Source organism: Lepidochelys kempii, chromosome 3, assembly GCF_965140285.1.
Source record: "Lepidochelys kempii isolate rLepKem1 chromosome 3, rLepKem1.hap1, whole genome shotgun sequence".
Taxonomy (NCBI): domain Eukaryota; kingdom Metazoa; phylum Chordata; order Testudines; family Cheloniidae; genus Lepidochelys; species Lepidochelys kempii.
The window spans coordinates 121,971,096-121,989,415 of NC_136382.1; the positions used below are offsets into that span (position 1 = coordinate 121,971,096).

General features: G+C 43.7%; 1 protein-coding gene across 1 annotated transcript; it reads right to left on the bottom strand.

Moving 5' to 3' along the window:
• Positions 1 to 1,216: 1,216 nt before the first annotated feature.
• On the bottom strand, positions 1,217 to 16,128 carry SOD2 (superoxide dismutase 2). The gene is made up of 5 exons (XM_073337820.2): positions 15,982 to 16,128; positions 13,159 to 13,361; positions 6,395 to 6,511; positions 3,179 to 3,358; positions 1,217 to 1,505 (listed from the first exon to the last, which is right to left on the bottom strand). Exons 1-5 carry the CDS (start codon positions 16,008 to 16,010, stop codon positions 1,360 to 1,362), a joined length of 675 nt encoding a protein of 224 aa, XP_073193921.1. The 5' UTR covers positions 16,011 to 16,128; the 3' UTR covers positions 1,217 to 1,359.
• Positions 16,129 to 18,320: the final 2,192 nt, after the last annotated feature.

Genomic DNA, 18,320 nt, shown 5'->3' on the forward strand with positions numbered 1-18,320 from the left:
GACGATCATTTAAATCAAGGCTTTTAACTTGGTAATTTAAACCACGATTTAAATCACTGATTTAAAATCAATCCATCCTGGTTTCCCAGTATTGCATTCTCTTGCTAAACTACATTTACAACCTGAACTGTGAGTTATAAGAGCATATCTATTTTCAGAAAGATACCTTGAAGAACGCTTATTTTATCAAGATAGTAGAGGCCAAACATTGCATATTTAATTGATTTTAAAGCCAATTACCCCATGTACTGTATTAAAGAAAAAATGCAGAGCACACAAAGCATAGCAGTGCCCACTTGGCCTTGCATCATGCACCCTCAGAGGCCAAGGAAGTTTGTTGTGATCCCTGTTGCATGTAGGTAGCTTGGTGGTCCCTTTGTGCTGCAGCTGAAGGGGAAAGTATCTGGACTCACTTTGACTAAGTTGCATTACTATGGATTCAGGTATTGGATTTTTTTATTTTTCTTTATGGCAACATAAATAAGGTACATACATTTCTACTTGAATACTTAAGTGCAACAAGGAATTAAGTTAGATCAATAAGCATCAGAAAACATTCAGTAATCGGATTATCATCACTTGCTGTCAATTATATTTCCATGTGGAACAGAGCGCAGCTGTGGGGAAATACTTCTATCTTCACTGGCTCCTAAATAAAGGGACCCAAACTCATACACTGAAGCTTTAAGAGCATAATGAACCCCCATATCCAAGTGAATTAAGTGTCCTACTACTCCCAATTCAATGCAGTCTTTTTTTTTAAAATGCTTGCTACTATCACTTTCTAAAGGACGCTCCCTGGCATTGCATATTTAACTTTTAATAGTTATTTTGAGAATCACTTTTGCCTTTGAAATCATTAAATGCTCTTGGAAACTAAGTTTTCCTAACAATCTGTGCAAGTATTGTGAAATGTATTGGTATGTCATTTATTAATAATTAGCACTTTTATAGTGCTTCATATGTATCTATTCCTCACAAAGCCACTGTGATGTAGATTAGCTTGGTTTTCCCTTCTGTAGTAAAGGACAATACTAGAGACATTCATAAGTTCACTGTTATCAAATACAGGGAAGTTCAGTAGAACCAGAATGAAATTTTAAGAGTTCTATCCCTACAAAGAATTAGAGAATTGTTTCTACTTGTTGCACAAGAGTTTAAAGCTTTAAGTCTATGTGTAAATACCTTTCACAGAATTAGACAAGCAACACTTGGCTTGATTGCAAACGTTTTCATTGGATGCATTAAAGTGTTTTCAGCAGTGGATCGACTCATTAACAAACCAGTAAACACACCTCTACAAAAATGATTTCAGGGTAGAACTGGTGCTCTTGTAATAGTCTGTGTGAGATCTCCATTTTATTTTTTGCAAGCTGTGTATCTTGCTGATACATTCTCCCAGTTGATCACATTCCAGATAGCTTTTAGATAGTCAGGTCTAACATTTTTATACTGAAGATAATAAGCATGCTCCCACACATCAATTCCTAGCAGAGGAATAAGACCTAGAGAAGAGAAAATAACTTTGTGAGTCTATGAAAATATTTTCAGATGAATAAGAAACATTTCAAAACTTCAAAACCCTACTTCAGAATATTTCCAACTATATTATCCTTAATTTCCATAACATTTAAAGACAACAATGAACCCTCCAGCACACAGGTGCACATTGCTAGATCTTATACAGCTGCTTCACATAAAAGAGGAAGTGCAGTAGCTGATTTTATGATACACAGCTATGAAAACACCCAACCCTGAGAGAATGATCGAGTTCTAAAAATAAAGTTCTGAACTGGAAAAACTGCCTTAAGGAACACTGTTACTGGAAAATACTCTGCTGTGGTGCAATAATCATACTTCTCGAATCTATGCTTATGTAACATTCCACTCTAATGAATGTATTTTGTGCCTTAAAACATATTAAACACCTGATTTCGTTACTTATATCCTTGTTTTTGTGAGATTAAGGATTAGGAAACCCCAACAAGGAATTGCAACTGAATCCAGCTAAAAAGTCTTTGCAGTTGCTAATCCACAGAGATTCAGTTCATCCCCTGTATTGTGTTCTACATAGGTTCTTGTATGGCCCTCAACACCACAGTATCTGAGTGCCTTCCAAAAGTCCATTAACTGATGTGATTAACAACTGTCACGTGTGGTTTGTTCTCTCTCTAGAGCCATGGAGGAAGTTTGCAGAGTTTTTGCACTGGGATGGGAGGGAGAGACGGACAATAAGAGAAACCATCAAAAATTATGCACCTTGTTAGATGTACTGTGGTATCTTCCCTCAGCAGCACAGTCTGAATCCAACTGGCTCAACTGCTACCATCACAGCACAGAGTCAAATAAAATCTGCACCCATGGCAAATCAGACATCTTTTAAAAGAGGTCAGGTCCAACATTTTGCTGTTGGCTTATCCCTGGCTGAGAAATCTTTAAGGGCCATCTCTTGTTGACAATAATATCTGTCATGACCATATACCTTCCCTAGTTGTCGTGATTCAAAGAAAGGTAAGTGTCATTTCAGGTTTTAACATATGCCCCAGTGTGCCCTATCAATGTCAGTAGGTTTAAAAATAAAAATGGTGTGATTGTAAAGAGGAGAGGTTTCTCTCCCCTCTGTTGAGAGACAAGCCTACACACAGGAGAAGTTAATTATACACACAGTGCTGTCAAACACACAGAATAAACAAAACAGTTTAATCTTCCACTTATAGGTGAGATTAAGTGTTGTTTGCAAAGAGAAGCAAAAAGTTTTCAGATGAAGGCAATTTTTAAGTTGATGCCTCTTAAAATTACTCTCTCCAAAGAGGAAACCTTATGAGCAACCCTCCCATCATCCATGAACGCCGAAGTCCCTGTACAGCTGAAAATTCATCCTCCATACATCTTCCTCCTCTCCCTGTCCACCGAAGCTAAGATTTTAACCCCCACCCTCCATACATTCTCCAAAATTCATAAGTGGTTCTTCACAAGTGTTAGGTTTAAAAAGGATATTACTACTTTTCATCATTTTTAATAAAGATACAGGCACATGCAATCTCTGTCTAGCCATATTTACGTAGAAAGAAAAAGATGCATGTATTAAATAGCCCTTTCAAGCTGCTGCTGCAGCTACTTTCCTCATAAATATACAGTTTGTGGTTTCTTTCAAAGATCATTTAAAAACAAAACTAACCTGTTGTTCCTTGCAGAGGGTCTTGATTGTAACAAGCAGTGACCTGCAGGCGGCCTTGGTCCTGGTTAAAACCAAGCCACCCCCAGCCTGAGCCTTGAACACCAACCGATACTGCCGTCAGCTTCTCCTTGAAGTTTCCAAAGGAGCCAAAGTCACGCTTGATGGCTTCCATCAGTTCCCCTTAAATTTATATTTAAAAAAAAAAAAAACACACACACACACCACACTTTACACTATTTTCCAGCGGATAAAGATTTAATTTTTGAAGTCAGAGAGAGGCCAAGGCAGTTGGCTTCCCTCTCCCCATTTTTTCTGAGAAAGGAAAGAATTAATTCTGAACAGATCTTATGCATTAGTATTTTATATAGATAATCCAGTTTAAAAGGAAAGCAGAAAGGAAAAAAATCTCAGCGAAGTGCAATAATCAATATAAAGGTACTATCATGTTGTTATCCAGTATTTATAATGCTAAGGAGCTTGTGTGTTTGTCAGTCCACAGCAGAATGAACGGCTGGGTGACGGGGAGTGTTATTTGAAGAGTGCTAGATAGTTTGACTTGAAAGTATACAAGACAAGTATCCTTATAAACTTTCCCACGAATTGCACCTCTGATGCTCACTGATGACCAGGTGCCAGCTCATGCCATGGTCCCCACGCCTCAACTGAATACTGACAAATACATAGCTGAATCAGGCTGGCTCCCCCGTGGTATTGTTAAAATAGGCATGAGAATGATAAGAACATGTTTAGACTTTACTGAATGTTTGTGAGCTGCAGCACGCAGTTAGTAATATCACTAACATCTGTATCCCATATTGTAAGGTACTATTTGAGCAGTTGTAATATAACCCTCTGTAACTAACATAAGAATAGCCATACTGGGTCAGACCAACGGTCTATCAAGCCCAATACCCTGCCTTCTGACACTGGTCGATACCAGATGCTTCAGAAGGAATGAACAGAACAGGGCAATTTATTGATTGATCAATCCCCTGTCATCCAGTCCCAGCTTCCAGCAGTCAGAGGTTTAGGGACACCCAGAGCATGGAATTGTGCCCCTGACCATCCTGGTTAACAGCATTGATGGACTTGTCCTTCATGAACTTATCCAATTCTTTTTTGAACCCGGTTATAGTTTTGTTATGACCTACTCTCTTCCCTAGCCGCTTTGTCTAACTTCAACTGTAGACTCTTTGAGTAAGTGATGCATCTTCTGTACCTGAAGGAGCATGAACTATTCTAGTGCTGTACATAAAGGCTTTAATGCAGCATTGCTAGGTCTTTGCTTAAACTTCCAGGAAAGCATGTTCTAATCATTTCTAACTGAGGAAGCTGCAAGGGAGTACAAGATAAGGGGAAGCAAAATTAAGGCAGACTTTAGACTAAAGTACTTCACAAAGTTCTTGAACACAAGTGAGCCTGAACTGTATTATTCAAGCTTAGCCTCAGTGACACATTTACTCCTCCCTTCCGGTTTCTCAATTCCATAGTGGAAATTCTGAATTTTCTAATGTTTTTTTTGTAGTTCGAAGACCAAGAAGAACTAGCAAACATTGAATCATGAAACTATAATTTTAATGAGAGGTTATGATGTTAAACTACAGCCCTATATATAATGGATAAGGATACGATTCTGTCATAGAGGTCGCAGATTCCACGACTTTCCAGGACCTCTGTGACTTCTTCCGCAGTGGCAGGGTTGATGCAGCGGTCAGCCCCAGAGCTGAAGCAGCGGCCAGGATTGGGTCAGCCCCCCGTGGGGCTGGAGCAGCAGCGGTCAGCCCCTTCCACAGAAGCAGTGGCAGGGGTAAAGCAGCTGCCGGTGGTCAGCCCTCAGCAGCACTCTGACTGTTACTCCCCCCCCTCCCCTACAAACCCCCAGGGTATTCTTAGTAAGAGTCGGGGACAGGTCACGAGCTCCCATGAATTTTTGTTTATTGCCAGTGATCTGTCCCTGACTTTCACTAAAAATACCCATGACAGAATCTTACCCTTCACAATGACTCTTCAAAGCATGTTAACTACTTCACAGCAACAACAAATGCCTAGTTTCTACCAGAGAAAAACTGAAGTAGTTATGTACTATCCTGAACCCCAGAGATTGAAAGAACTGACACGTCCACTCAAAACACTTTCCGATTTTACATAAAAACAAAATTGTTAATTTTTTGGGAGGGCTGGGGGAGAATCACCTTCGTCTAAAGCCTCCTTCATGTCCTTCTCCAGTCCTTTTCTACATGGTCCCCAATATCTTTAACTGCCTCCCTGTCATAGTCTATAGCACAATGATTCTCAACCAGGGTATGTGTACCTCTAGGGGTACGAAGAGGTCTTCCAGGGGATATGTCAACTCATCTTAACCTCGGAGTCGCAGGACAGGTTTAGGGAGTTGCAAGTGCAGGACTGGCATTAGGGGGTGGCAAGCAGGGCAACTACCTGGGGCCCCACATCACAGGGAGCCCTGCAAAGCTAAGTGACATGCTTCAGCTCTGGGCAGCAGGGATCAGGCTTCAGACTCCCAAAAGGGGTACAGTAGTCTGGAAAGGTTGAGAACCACTGGTCTATCATACCTCTGCACTTTCCTTCTTTAAAACTGCACTTCTTCCATGAGGTCTTTTAAAGCTTTAAAGCTAATAAGTCAGGTCAATGACACAGCCTGATCCAACTCCTGGAATGGTTGATTTTTGTTACCTGTTTTTTCTTTCCATGGACTGCAGTGCATTCAGCACTAATCTAGGTCTTGGAGACTTTTATTACATTATCACAGTTTCGGGTGGTTAATTTCTTCCTCCATAGTCAATCAATAAAATAAAAGGTTAATGAATTTTACAGCGGCAACATCATAACAACAGCAGTTTTTACACTGTGAACAAATATATAGCTACCTATGTAACCAAGTCTGTCTTTAGAAAAAGACTAGTCTCATGCTCAGTAAAGCTCTATTTTAAAGTGTATGTAAAAGATTAGAACACTATTAATTATTTGTATTACAGGAGCCTCTAAAGGTCTTGATCAGGATCAGGGCCCCATTATGTTAGGTGCTGAGCAGACATACTAGAAGACTGCCAATTTGGAAGGATCTTAATTTTTCGAAGTCTTTTAGCTTTTAAGTGACAAACTACATACAAGACATTTCTCTGCAGGCCACAGTTTGTCACAATTAATTCCATTTGTTAATGTTGACATATCAGTAAGCCATCAAAAATGAGTACGAACCTTGAGGCTCTCCTCCCGCATTAGGAGAAAGGTTTGTCCAGAAGATGGTGTGGTTGATGTGACCACCACCATTGAACTTTAGTGCAGGCTGAAGAGACACCTGAGCTGTAACATCACCTAAAGACACACAAGATCAACAGAATTAAATGGAAGAAAGTGTTGCCACAGTGATGAATAAGTACAAGTAAGCACTGTTCATACCAAGATAAAAGCTGAACTATAGTACAGTGCTGTAACAGGTTATTAAAATTTGGGAGAAAGTCAGTTTGTGGCATTTGTGCTCCCCACTGTAAACCGTGTTCTACACAAAACTGTTTTAACATAGCTCTCTGACGTCTTGACACATAATATCTCAATGTTTGGCAACTCTTTGCAATTATCAACTCTGCATCAAAAGACCATGTACGTTCCTGCACAGGTGTTAACTGGTGTTCTACCATTTGGCTAGATGAGCAGAAGGGGGTAAAATACAGACAGCTTTAGGTTGTAAAATGTACCAAACTCACAAGGGTTTTCTGAATTCATGTCCCTTGCAGATTTCTTTGCTTCCCTGTAGAAAATGACAGGGAAGCCTCAAGAACGGTCATGCACCCTCCACCAGCAGCACAAGCATGTCATTTCCGGCGCCTGGACCAGCCGGTGGAGAGGTAAATCACCGCACAGGGGGATGGGGCTGGGGACACCCAGTGGTGTAATTTTAGTGTTGGGAGTACACTGCCCCCCCCCTCAAACAAACACTGCCCCCTCCCTCGCCAGCTTCTGCAAGTACAGAGCTGCTCACGTGAGGGAGCCTGCTGCCCCAGCTGGCTGACTCTGCAGCTAGACATCACCTCCTGGGTCCTAGTGCCAGTTGTTCTCCCCTCCTATTTGTGCTGGGGCAGGGGGGGGGGGTGGAAGAGGCAGTGGGAAAGGAAGAGGGATGGGATAGGGCAGGGGAAGGGGATGTGGGAGTGGGTAAGGGGGATGAGATGGGGAAGAGAAGGGGATAGGGGAATGAGGGGGCAGCAGGAGCCCCACATGTGGCATTCTCTCTGCAGCGGCAGCTGCAGTTGGGGCTCCCACATTAAGCAGGCCCATTGAACCCCCACCCTGATGAGCCCACCCCCCTGCACCTGGACCCCCCAACGAAACCCCCCACACCCAGACCCCTACCCAGCTGCTTCTGACCCCCACCCAGCCGGTGCAGGGTGCTCCCACCTCCATGCAGCCAGTAGCCTGTACTCCCCACTTCCATGCTGGAGCCTCCACATTTATTAATTGACAAATAAAATCTGAAAATTTTTAAAATACTGTGTGCAGAAATTTTAAATTTTTTTGGTGCAGAATTCCCTTACGAGTGCTTACTGTATGTAGCATTTACTTTGAGGAATCTAGTGCTAAAGTTGTACTGTATCTGAACCAACTGCTTAAAACAGACATTGAATAAAACAAGGATGGTAGGAGATACAGTTTTGGAAGAACACCTATCGTATCCTTCTGACAGGATATTTAAAACAGAATTACAGTTCCATAAAAAAAAAAAAAAGGGACCTAGTCAAATGTTATTTTCAGACAGACCGTTTGTGTGTATGTATGTATGTATTCCTTCACACCCAACAAGTTAAACTCCAGTTTTCTTCACTTTGTATTTTTCCAGCTGATTTAGCTTGAACTATACAGACTACAGTACATTTAATACATGATCTTTTTTGGAAACCTTGTAAGCAAAAAAACTAAGAAGAATCTCTGATTCAATTGTTAATGAACAGCATACTGTGAGCCCCAACTGTTCTGATTAAATCAAGAGTGCAGTGTTTTGTTAAATCCTCTTAATAACTAACGCTAAAGCATACTATAAGATATCCAGTGTGTTTCATTTCTTTGTGGAAGACAGTCAACGCACATTAATACAACAGTTACTAGTCTGATAAAAATAGTAAGTTTACTTAAGATGTAAAAGTTAAAAAACAGATTTGCTACAGGTTCTTATGTCTCATGTTATAGCTGTATAAAAATTAGTTATTTTTAAATTTGTTTTTCTTTACATAAAAAGAAAGAGGCATTAAAAGGATTTCATGCTAATATGTTGTCAATATATTTTCAATCAGGGTCACTATCAGAACAACCCATCTAGACTGGGCACTTTGTTCAGTAATTCTGCTCCTATTTATATGAGCTAGGAAATTATCATCATCACACTGAAACACAGTAGGTATTACAAATAGTACCGACAGCACCTCTGAGGATTTGTACGGTCCCTTACACTTCTGCTTTCCTAAGAAAAGAGGTCAGCCCAGCACAAGTGAGATATGGAAGCTCACAGCTTGAAAAGGCACAAATCAGGGTGGAAGGATAACTCTCAGCACCTCTTAAGCTCCCTCCCTCAACCTTCTTCCTGACCCTCTCTTCTTACTCAGTTAGGAGTGCCTTTCACCTTACAGGCTGATAACACACTACCTTTGCCTTCTGATGCTAATCTGAGAGGGTGGGATCTCTTGTGCTGCCAAAGCAGTCCTGCTATCCTTTATCCAACAATGGGGCTAAAGCACTGCAAGGAATACATAGGATGGCACTGAGGAGAGGTGAGTGGAAGAGAAGGTAATTGGCACTCTGCCTATGGTGTTTTGTGTGCGCGCATGCATGCCTGCACACGTGCGCAAACACATATTCTAAGGTAGGAAAACCAGGTATATTCTTACCTTACGTTAGCTAACAGATGGTAATATGAGATAAAATCCTAGTGTAGACAAGACAGTTTGTAGTCTTCACATGTGTTAGTAGGTCTAGATAAAGACCGTGGGGTAGCCTGAGGTTTACCTTAATCTGCTAACCCAGGTTAAAACTACAAACTGCTTTGTCTTCACTAGAATTTTACCTCATATTAGTTATCACATGTTAACTAACCGGAGGTAAGAACACTCCTTTTTTCCCCTAGTGAAGACAAGGCCACAGCAGTACACACAGGCACTGGAAGTTATCCCACTCCACCATGTTCCTCATCCTAGCCATTCAAAACCCTGTTTAGAAAACCGAGGTCAAAACCCAAACAGCCACTTGATAGACTATCATTACGCTGATTTTGCAACCCACTAACAGAGCTGCATGTTATTGTGTGAGAAGCAAAAAATGAATGTACTATAAGCCAGAGGCAAGTCACTATATAACTGCAGTTAATAACCACACACCTCCATTTGGAAGACGCTGTATAAGTGCATTTGACGACATGGTCTACACCCTAAAGAACTATTTGTTCAAGGATCTGATCCTGCAACCGGCAAATCCCTGAAATTGTGAGGGGCCAGTTATAGAATCGGGGCCTAAATTGGAAAAAAAATTAAACTTATTTAAGTAAAATATTCTTATTTTCTGTAGTAAGGACCCAGTTCAGGAAAGCAAGCAGCACGCATTTTACCACTTTCCTGAACTGGGACATAAATCTCTTCAGGTACCTTGTTAATTTAATATTTTTCAAATGAATACAGAACTTTGGAAAGCAATGTTCTCTAAATAAACAAACATTACATGAGCTATACTTAAAATACTAATTAACAGAGTACAAGATAGCACACACCTACAGATTAACACTTCTTTAAAAATACTTCAGTATGTGGTCCAATGTTGAAATGTATTACTAACACATTTTTCTTTAAATATGAGGAAGTTTCATTCTAATTTAAGTTTTCATTCTCAGAAAGGCACGCTTTCGCATATTGCTTATGTTGTTGGGGGTTTATTTTTAAACTAGATGACAAAAATGGAGACTTTGCTCTTTCCTAGCAATGTTTACAAAACTGAACTCTGAAGGACAAAATTCATGCTACTGGAAGTATTGAGTTTATTGGCTTTGAAAGCTGTACGAACAACAATTTACTAACACTGCTGTTCGTTAACAAAAAACAACACTACATAGTAGTGAACATTCAGGGTTAACAGAATATATCTGAAAGACTTTTTTTTAAAACAAAGGGATAAACCCTGTCTTCTGATATACACATGCAATTCAAAGTGAAGTCAGTGGAAGCTGTGTGTACATATCTAAGTGCAGTACTTGGTCTGTACCATTAATACACCATATCACGAACAGTTGTCAATGCTGTAGACAGATATCTGCTTATCTAGGAGCCACCAATGGAGACAACAATCCTGCATTCCTTTAGTTACTACGCATTTGTGCAATATAAGCAGTATGTCTGGTTCTTTTCCTATTTATACTTTTTCCCTCCTTAATCCTATTTTCTCTAATTCTGCTCTGCAACAAAGCTTTCCTTTGACCACTACTGAAGGGAAAACGCATTGTCTAATCCAGATAAAAGAGGGAACTAAATTCATGCTTCTACTATAGACAACATGGCATTTGAAGAAAATGGATCCTAAATGAATGACCTAGTTAGTTAAGTACCAAGTGATTTTCAGAAATACCCTGATTTATGTGCGTAAATCCCACTGACCCCTAAAGTGCACCTAAATACCTAGTTATTTTTGGAAATGAATTGTACATACTGATATATGACCATCAAATGACTCTGTACAGTAGTGGATAAAGTTGTCTTCTTTCGTATGGGTTGGGTAGGTAGCAACGACTACAAATTTATATCTAAGTTTGACAGCCAGCACACTGCTGCAGCAGGCCCCTGGCAAAAAATGATGAGGACACTCAGATATGACGTGCTCCATCATTTGTGCCTGGTGACCACAGTCACATACAGGTGATTGCCTCATTTTCCATTTTAAGGGGGTTTGTCCACATCTCCCATGATATGTCCTGATGCGATTCAATCTGCACCAGTCTTTCCGACATAAAGCAAAATTCAGTGGTTCTTCAACAGGATCAACAAGCTGTTTCTACTGAGTGGTCGAAATGCTCCATGTGACTCTCCATTGACCTTCAGCATCGAAGTTGGGTGTAAGGGTCTTGGTAGAGTTCCACAGAGGGTTGTGGGATTTTAATCTCATCTTTGGCAAATTCTGCAGGTTATGGTGCAGCGGGATTGTCGCAATTGCATTGACATGGTTAAGAAAGCGAGCTGCCTGAGCAGTTCTTCTAATCTGTGGAGGCTGGATGTGCAATAGCACCGGGAGCCAGTCACCTGGAGTCGATTTGAACATTTCTGACACTACGCACATACCATTATTGACTTGAGTGTCAAGGAGTTTAGTGTGACTGATGAGAGACCACGCTGGCTGAATATTCAGCTGAAGAATATACCAAGGCAATTGTTGTGGTCCGTAAGGTCTGTGGACTGGAGCCTCATAATGTTCCAGTCAATTTTCTGATAAGCACAACATAAGACCTGACTTTATCGCAGGTGTTCTCAAGGAGTTATCGAAAGGTCAAACTCTGGTCCAGTGTAATGCCACGATACTTTGGATTAGCCTCATGGCTGACGCTCTCACCACAGACCTGTACGTCAAGTTTGGTATTAGCCATTTTATTGTTCAAATGGAAAGCAGTTACCATGGGATTTTTTGGGTTAGGTCTAAGTTTCCAGAATTGGAAATAATCAGCCATTGTGCTAAGATCTCAGATTTGGGTGCAGCGGACGGGTATGGAGGCTTGTATGCTGAACAGCTAGGGCAATGTCATCCATATACATAATTTCCTTGACTTTGTTGCTGGTATATCCACGGTGTATAGATTAACAAGTATTGGGGCCAGGACAGACTCCTGAGGGATGCAGGAGTTAAGAGTTCTTGGTCAACTGATCTGGCTATTAAGGTGTACCTTACAGCAGCACTCTCCAGTCATTGCCGCCAAGAGGTGGATTGTTCACCATCAGCGAATGATGCGGGAGATCTTGAGGAGAAGTCCCTGTCTCCAGACAGTGTCGTATGCCGAGGACAGATCAACAAGGGTGATCCCCGTCTTCAACTTACTATGGAATCCTGCCTCAATGTGGCCAGTAAGTGAAGCTACTTGATCACAGCAGTTCCTCTTTGGGCAAAATCCAGCCTGCTACGCTGGGAGGATGTCTTTGATAATATTAGACAGGCAGTGGAGCAGCACCCGTTCCATGAGCTGGCTGGTAGTTGAGGGAGATGGGGTGGTAGCTGGCTGCATCCTCTGTGGGTTTCCCACTGTTGCCTGTCACCAGCTTCTTGGCACATCTCCGATTCTCTGCACAGCAGTAAAAAAACTCCGCCAGCTATTCCTGTGAAGTGTTAACCAACTACAGTAGCAGAGGTGACTCTCTAGACAGAACACATCTTAAAAATCAGGTGTTCTTTAGAAACCCAACAAAAATTGATCTGCCTGGCTAAAGGGAGGTTCACTCATTTTTACCAGTCCAGTATTCTGACAGAACAAGATGTAAGATGCACTTCTCAATATGATTATACTGAAACATATTTGAAAACAGTGCTAACAGTATGTAAGATTATTGCTGCCAACTTTCTGAAACAGAAGACATGCAGCAATGACATTACAGGAAACCAATGCAGAACTTTTTAAAATGTTTATTTTGGCAAGCAAAAAAATGTGTAATATTGCTATGTATCTAAAGTATTATTAATATTATGCACTTCTATAGAGTTTTTTGGAAAACCTTAAGTTTGAGCCCACTAATAAGTTAAGTCTAACATGCCTGAGAGGAAGGCAGATACTCTAGTATCACCCTTTTATAGGTGGGAAACTTCTGTGTCTCAGTTAAGTGATTTTTCTAAGGTCATGACAGTAAGACTGTCGCAAGCTCGGGATAAGACCCATATCTCCTATCAGTCACACGCATTAACTACAAGATAAGATTGTAGTAGCTTTCTTCCATTCTGTTAACAGCACCCACCCATACCTTTTGCCAATGCCTCTTTATATTTCTCCTCTGCAACATTCAGATTATTCACATAAGTAGCATGATGTTTGCTGTGGTGCAGCTGCATGATTTCTGCATTGATGTGGGGTTCCAGGGCACCATAGTCATAAGGCAAGTCAGGAAGTGTGTGTTTTTGCCTGGAGGCCAAACATCCCAAAGCTGCAATCAGCTTCGTGCAACTCCTGGGGAAAAAAAAAAATACACTCATCTTACTGAGCATTCAATATTAAATTATTTTTAAAAAAGCAAATACAGTTACACAAATGATCTCATGTGCCAGATCCTGCCACTCTTACGCTGATTAGTCTCTTACTGTGACAGACTCATAATATCTTGGACAAACTTATGGAATTAAGATAAACTTCACTGAATGAAGTTAAACTTTAATGAATGAGGTTTAATCCTTATGAGGTCCAATGTATTAAAAATCTATAATTGTTTATGGGTCGTTGTAGTATTGTTTGTAACTTTTCTAGAAGAGTAATGTAAACCTTGGGGGAAATGTTAGGAATTTCAAAGGACATTTGGGGACAATGCACATAAAGTGGATTTCCTAGGAAATACCTGGGGGTAAGAGGAATCTAAATTATCCTCCTTAAATCCATCCTTCTGAAACTATGCCCTGAGAAAAGAGTCCCAGTGTCTACTATTTACATGCTCCCCAAACTGCATGAAATATGAACTCCACTGTTCATGAGCACGCTAGTTCAGAGCCGAAATTGCTCTGAATTAGTGACTACAAAAGAGACCCCCTTGGGAGTCTGAAGGACTCACCATCCAAAACTGGGGGGAAATCTCCGGTAAACTGGCTAGCATATAACTTGGTTCTTTTATTGTTTTTAATGTGTTTTCGCTGTCGTGCTTTTACCCAAAGAATAAAAATAGGCTTGCATAGGAAGAACTGTGTGGTAACTTATAACCATAGCAATTGCACTATTATGTCGTTGAAGAGAAACTAAGCAGCGCTGCTAAGACAAAATGTCTTTGCTAGGAGTAACACAACAAAGGCAGGGAACTGCTCAGCTTGGAAATACCCCCGTCAGAAGGGAGAGCAGATTTCCACCCTAGTGAGGTAACAGCTAGGCAGCTGAATGCCTGAGTGTGGGTGCCCTTGAGGGCCCACAGAGGGCAATAGGGAGCAGCTGCCCTGATCTGTGACACTTCTCAACTTGTCCCATTAATTTCATTGTGATTACTTGTGGCATAAGGTACTTCTCAATGTGAGTAACATTGGCCGAATTCTTCACTATGTAATTAAGGTCCAGACATATAAAGAAGTTAACAACAGTATTGGCAGCCCCAAGCAACCTTTTCACTGCAACTATGGGAGCTAGAAACCACTCTTTTTAACAGAAGTCAAGATACTTGCGCAATCTCTTGGTTCCAACAGCTACGACTTTAGGAAAAACACCAGCTACAACACAAATAGTGATAAAATCATGAGTTAGCAACATCCAGCTCCCTGATGCTAGACTGTGTTGTTGTAGCCATGTTGGTTCCAGGACTTTAGAGACACAAGATAGGTAAGGTAATATCTTGTATTGGACCAACTTCTGTTGGTGAGAGAGACAAGCTTTTGAGGACCTGAAGAAGATCTCTAGGTAAGTCTGAAAGCTTGTTTCACCAACAGAAGTTGGTCCAATAAAAAGATATCATCTCACCCACCCTTGCTCTCTGATACTAAACAGTTCACACAAAGGAAATAAGATCTGTTCATGGGGGCTTTAAACTTTGAAGGGCTCAAGTCCCTAAACACCTAAGCATTTGCTTAGATTTACTCACATAAGTAGCCCTATTTAGTTCAAGAAGCCTACACAGCTGCAGAAGCATTTGGAGCCCCAGGGCAGGATGAAGCTGCTGAGAATTAAAAATGATAATCTAATCACAGCCAGAAAAGAAAACCCAACCCTTTCCTTGCGCCTTGCCAGCCAGGGTATGTGAGCTGACGGGCAAGGGCTCCAAGCCAGGAAACTTCCCACCGCACTGGGAAGAGAGAAGTGAAGTGGGCCTAAAAATTACCAAACAAACCTCTGGCTACCCGCTGGTCTGGTCCCATGCCAGGGCTGGGGGATATGGGGTGAGAAGAGTGGAGGGCAGCTGAGGTATGGGGGGGGCACAGCGTGGGGATGTAATGAGGTAGGGGGGAGCAGAGCAGGGAGCAGATGGGATTAGGAGGTAACAGGGAAAGGCAGAAGAGAGAGAGGGAGTAATGGGGCAGCAAGGGTACCAGGGGCAGAGTAGGGAAATAATGGGGTAGGTGGAGCAGAGTCACGGGGTAAGGAGCAGGTGTGGGGGGGGCGCAGAGTAGGGGGTCGGGGGGGGGCGCAGAGTCACACGGTACGGGGCAGAGCAGGGGGGCAGACGGGGGGGCGCAGAGTCACGCGGTAGGGGGCAGAGCGGGGGAGGGGCAGAGTCACGCGGTAGGGGGCAGAGCGGGGGGGCAGACCGGGGGGATGGGGGGGGGGCGCAGAGTCACGCGGTAGGGGGCAGAGCGGGGGGGCAGACCGGGGGGATCGGGGGGGGGGGGGCGCAGAGTCACGCGGTAGGGGGCAGAGCGGGGGGCCGACCGGGGGGGGGCGCAGAGTCACGCGGTAGGGGGCAGAGCGGGGGGGCAGACCTGGGGGATCGGGGGGGGGCGCAGAGTCACGCGGTAGGGGGCAGAGCGGGGGTAACACCCGATTAATGACCCGCCCCGAGACGGCCCCCGAGGGCAGGTCAGACTGACATTGAGACAGCGGCGTTCCCCTCCCGCCGTGCCCGTAGCCGGGCGCCCCAGAGCCGCAGCGCCGAGCGGGCGCTCACCTGCCCCGGGAAGCCAGGCGGCCCAGCATGGCGGTAGCTGTGGCGGTGGCGGGTCCGGGCCGTACTGAGCGCAGCAGGAGGCCGCTCGCTGTCCCGGGGTCGCGAACAAGGCGCCTGCGCCGCCCCGCCCTGGCCCAGCGCGGGGGGGGGCGGGGGCTGGGGCTGGATCCGGATCCGGGTCAGCGGAGCCCAGCCCGGGCAGGGAGCGGCCGAGCGGCTCCGGGACTGCTCGCCCGCCCGCCCGGCCCACACGCTGCTGGGGTCAGACCCGCCCAACCCCAGGCGCCCCGGGGCTCCGCGGAGGCGCCGGGCGGCTGGAGCCTGGGGGGCTCCCTGCCTGTAGGGCAGCTCAGTGGCGCTCGGGACCTGCCACAGACCAAATGGTGCCCGGGGGGGTGGAGCATCTTTGGCGCCTCCCTCCGGCTGTTAAACTTTTGAATACTTTATTTTTGATTGCGTGTGTAGCCGTTTCACGACTGTGAGACCCGAGCTACGTCCATGATCGAGACCTGTCATGTACCAGATGATAAATTTGCAGGGAAATGGCGCATCAGAGTAATGAAACAAAAACAGCCCCCCGGCCCCCAGCATGGCACCCTAGACCAGCCCCGCAGCCAAACAGACTCCTGAAAAGGGATGGGGAAGAGGGTGTGGGTAGGGAGGATGGAGGGGAAAAGAATGAATGAAGTAACCAGATGTGATGGCCTCCAAAATATAATCTGCTCCTATGCAGGTTGGAAATGGGAGAGACAGTCTCTAAAGGGAGGGAGGTCAGCAGGGTGGGGCAGCTGAAGATTTTGGAGGTGGGGATGTTCTGGACCCTTGACCAAACCATCAACATTGTCACTTGGATGAAGAGGACAGATAGGTCATGGAAGCAGTTATGGTAGGTGGTCTTTTCATTTGATATCTCGGCCACCTCTTAGATGGTTCAGAAGGACTTTGTATGTAAAGACCTGAACCAGATGAGCTCTCTGTGCTATTTGTGACCTGCTAGATTTTCTTTTGTTTACAGGCATGTATGTGCCAAGGGACCTGAGAATGGGCCTAGAATCCCTCAAAGTTTGGAGAGGTTCTTTGGTGGACCTGGAAAAGAGTTTCAATGCATCAAAAGGAAAGTTTTTGACCTCCCTAAGTATTTTGGACCTTGAAACACAGATAGCTGTAGCCCACAGTATGGCTTTTGCTAGGAGTTGACGCTCAGCTATTATGGACTTGACCTGGTCACAGTGTTCTGCAGGGAGGTGCTCAATAAAATGATTGGATTTTTCACAAAGAGTGTGGTTGTATTTCATCATCAGCGCTTAGTAATATGCAATCCAAAATTGCAGGGTTGCTGAAGAATAGCTCTTGGGAAGCAATTGGTTGCATTGCTTTTGGTCTTCATCATAGGGTATAGAATCATAGTATATCAGAGTTGGAAGGGACCTCAGGAGGTCATCTTGTCCAAGCCCCTGCTCAAAGCAGGACCAATCCCCAACTAAATCATCCCAGCCAGGGCTTTGTCAAGCCTGACTTTAAAAATATCTAAGGAAGGAGGTTCCACCACCTCCCTAGGTAACAGATTCCAGTGTTTCACCACCCTCCTAGTGAAAAAGTTTTTCCTAATATCCAACCTAAACCTTCCCCACTGCAACCCCGAGACCATTACTCCTTGTTCTGTCATCTGCTACCACTGAGAACAGTCTAGATCCATCCTCTTTGGAACCCCCTTTCAGGTAGTTGAAAGCAGCTATCAAATCCCCCCTCATTCTTCTCTTCTGCAGACTAAACAATCCCAGTTCCCTCAGCCTCTCCTCATAACTCATGTGTTCCAGTCCCCTAATAATTTTTGTTGCCGTCCGTCCACTGGACTCTCTCCAATTTATCCACATCGTTCTTGTAGTGTGGGGCCCAAAACTGGACACAGTACTCCAGATGAGGCCTCACCAATGCCGAATAGAGGGGAACGATCACGTCCCTCGATCTGCTGGCAATGCCCCTACATATACATCCCAAAATGCCATTGGCCTTCTTGGCAACAAGGGCAAACTGTTGACTCATATCCAGCTTCTCGTCCACTGTCACCCCTAGGTCCTTTTCTGCAGAACTGCTGCCGAACCATTCGGTCCCTAGTCTGTAACGGTGCATTGGATTCTTCCGTCCTAAGTACAGGACTCTGCACTTGTCCTTGTTGAACCTCATCAGATTCCTTTTGGCCCAATCCTCTAATTTGTCTAGGGCCCTCTGTATCCTATCCCTACCCTCCAGCATATCTACCTCTCCTCCCAGGTTAGTGTCATCTATAAACTTGCTGAGGGAGCAATCCACACCATCCTCCAGATCATTTATGAAGATAT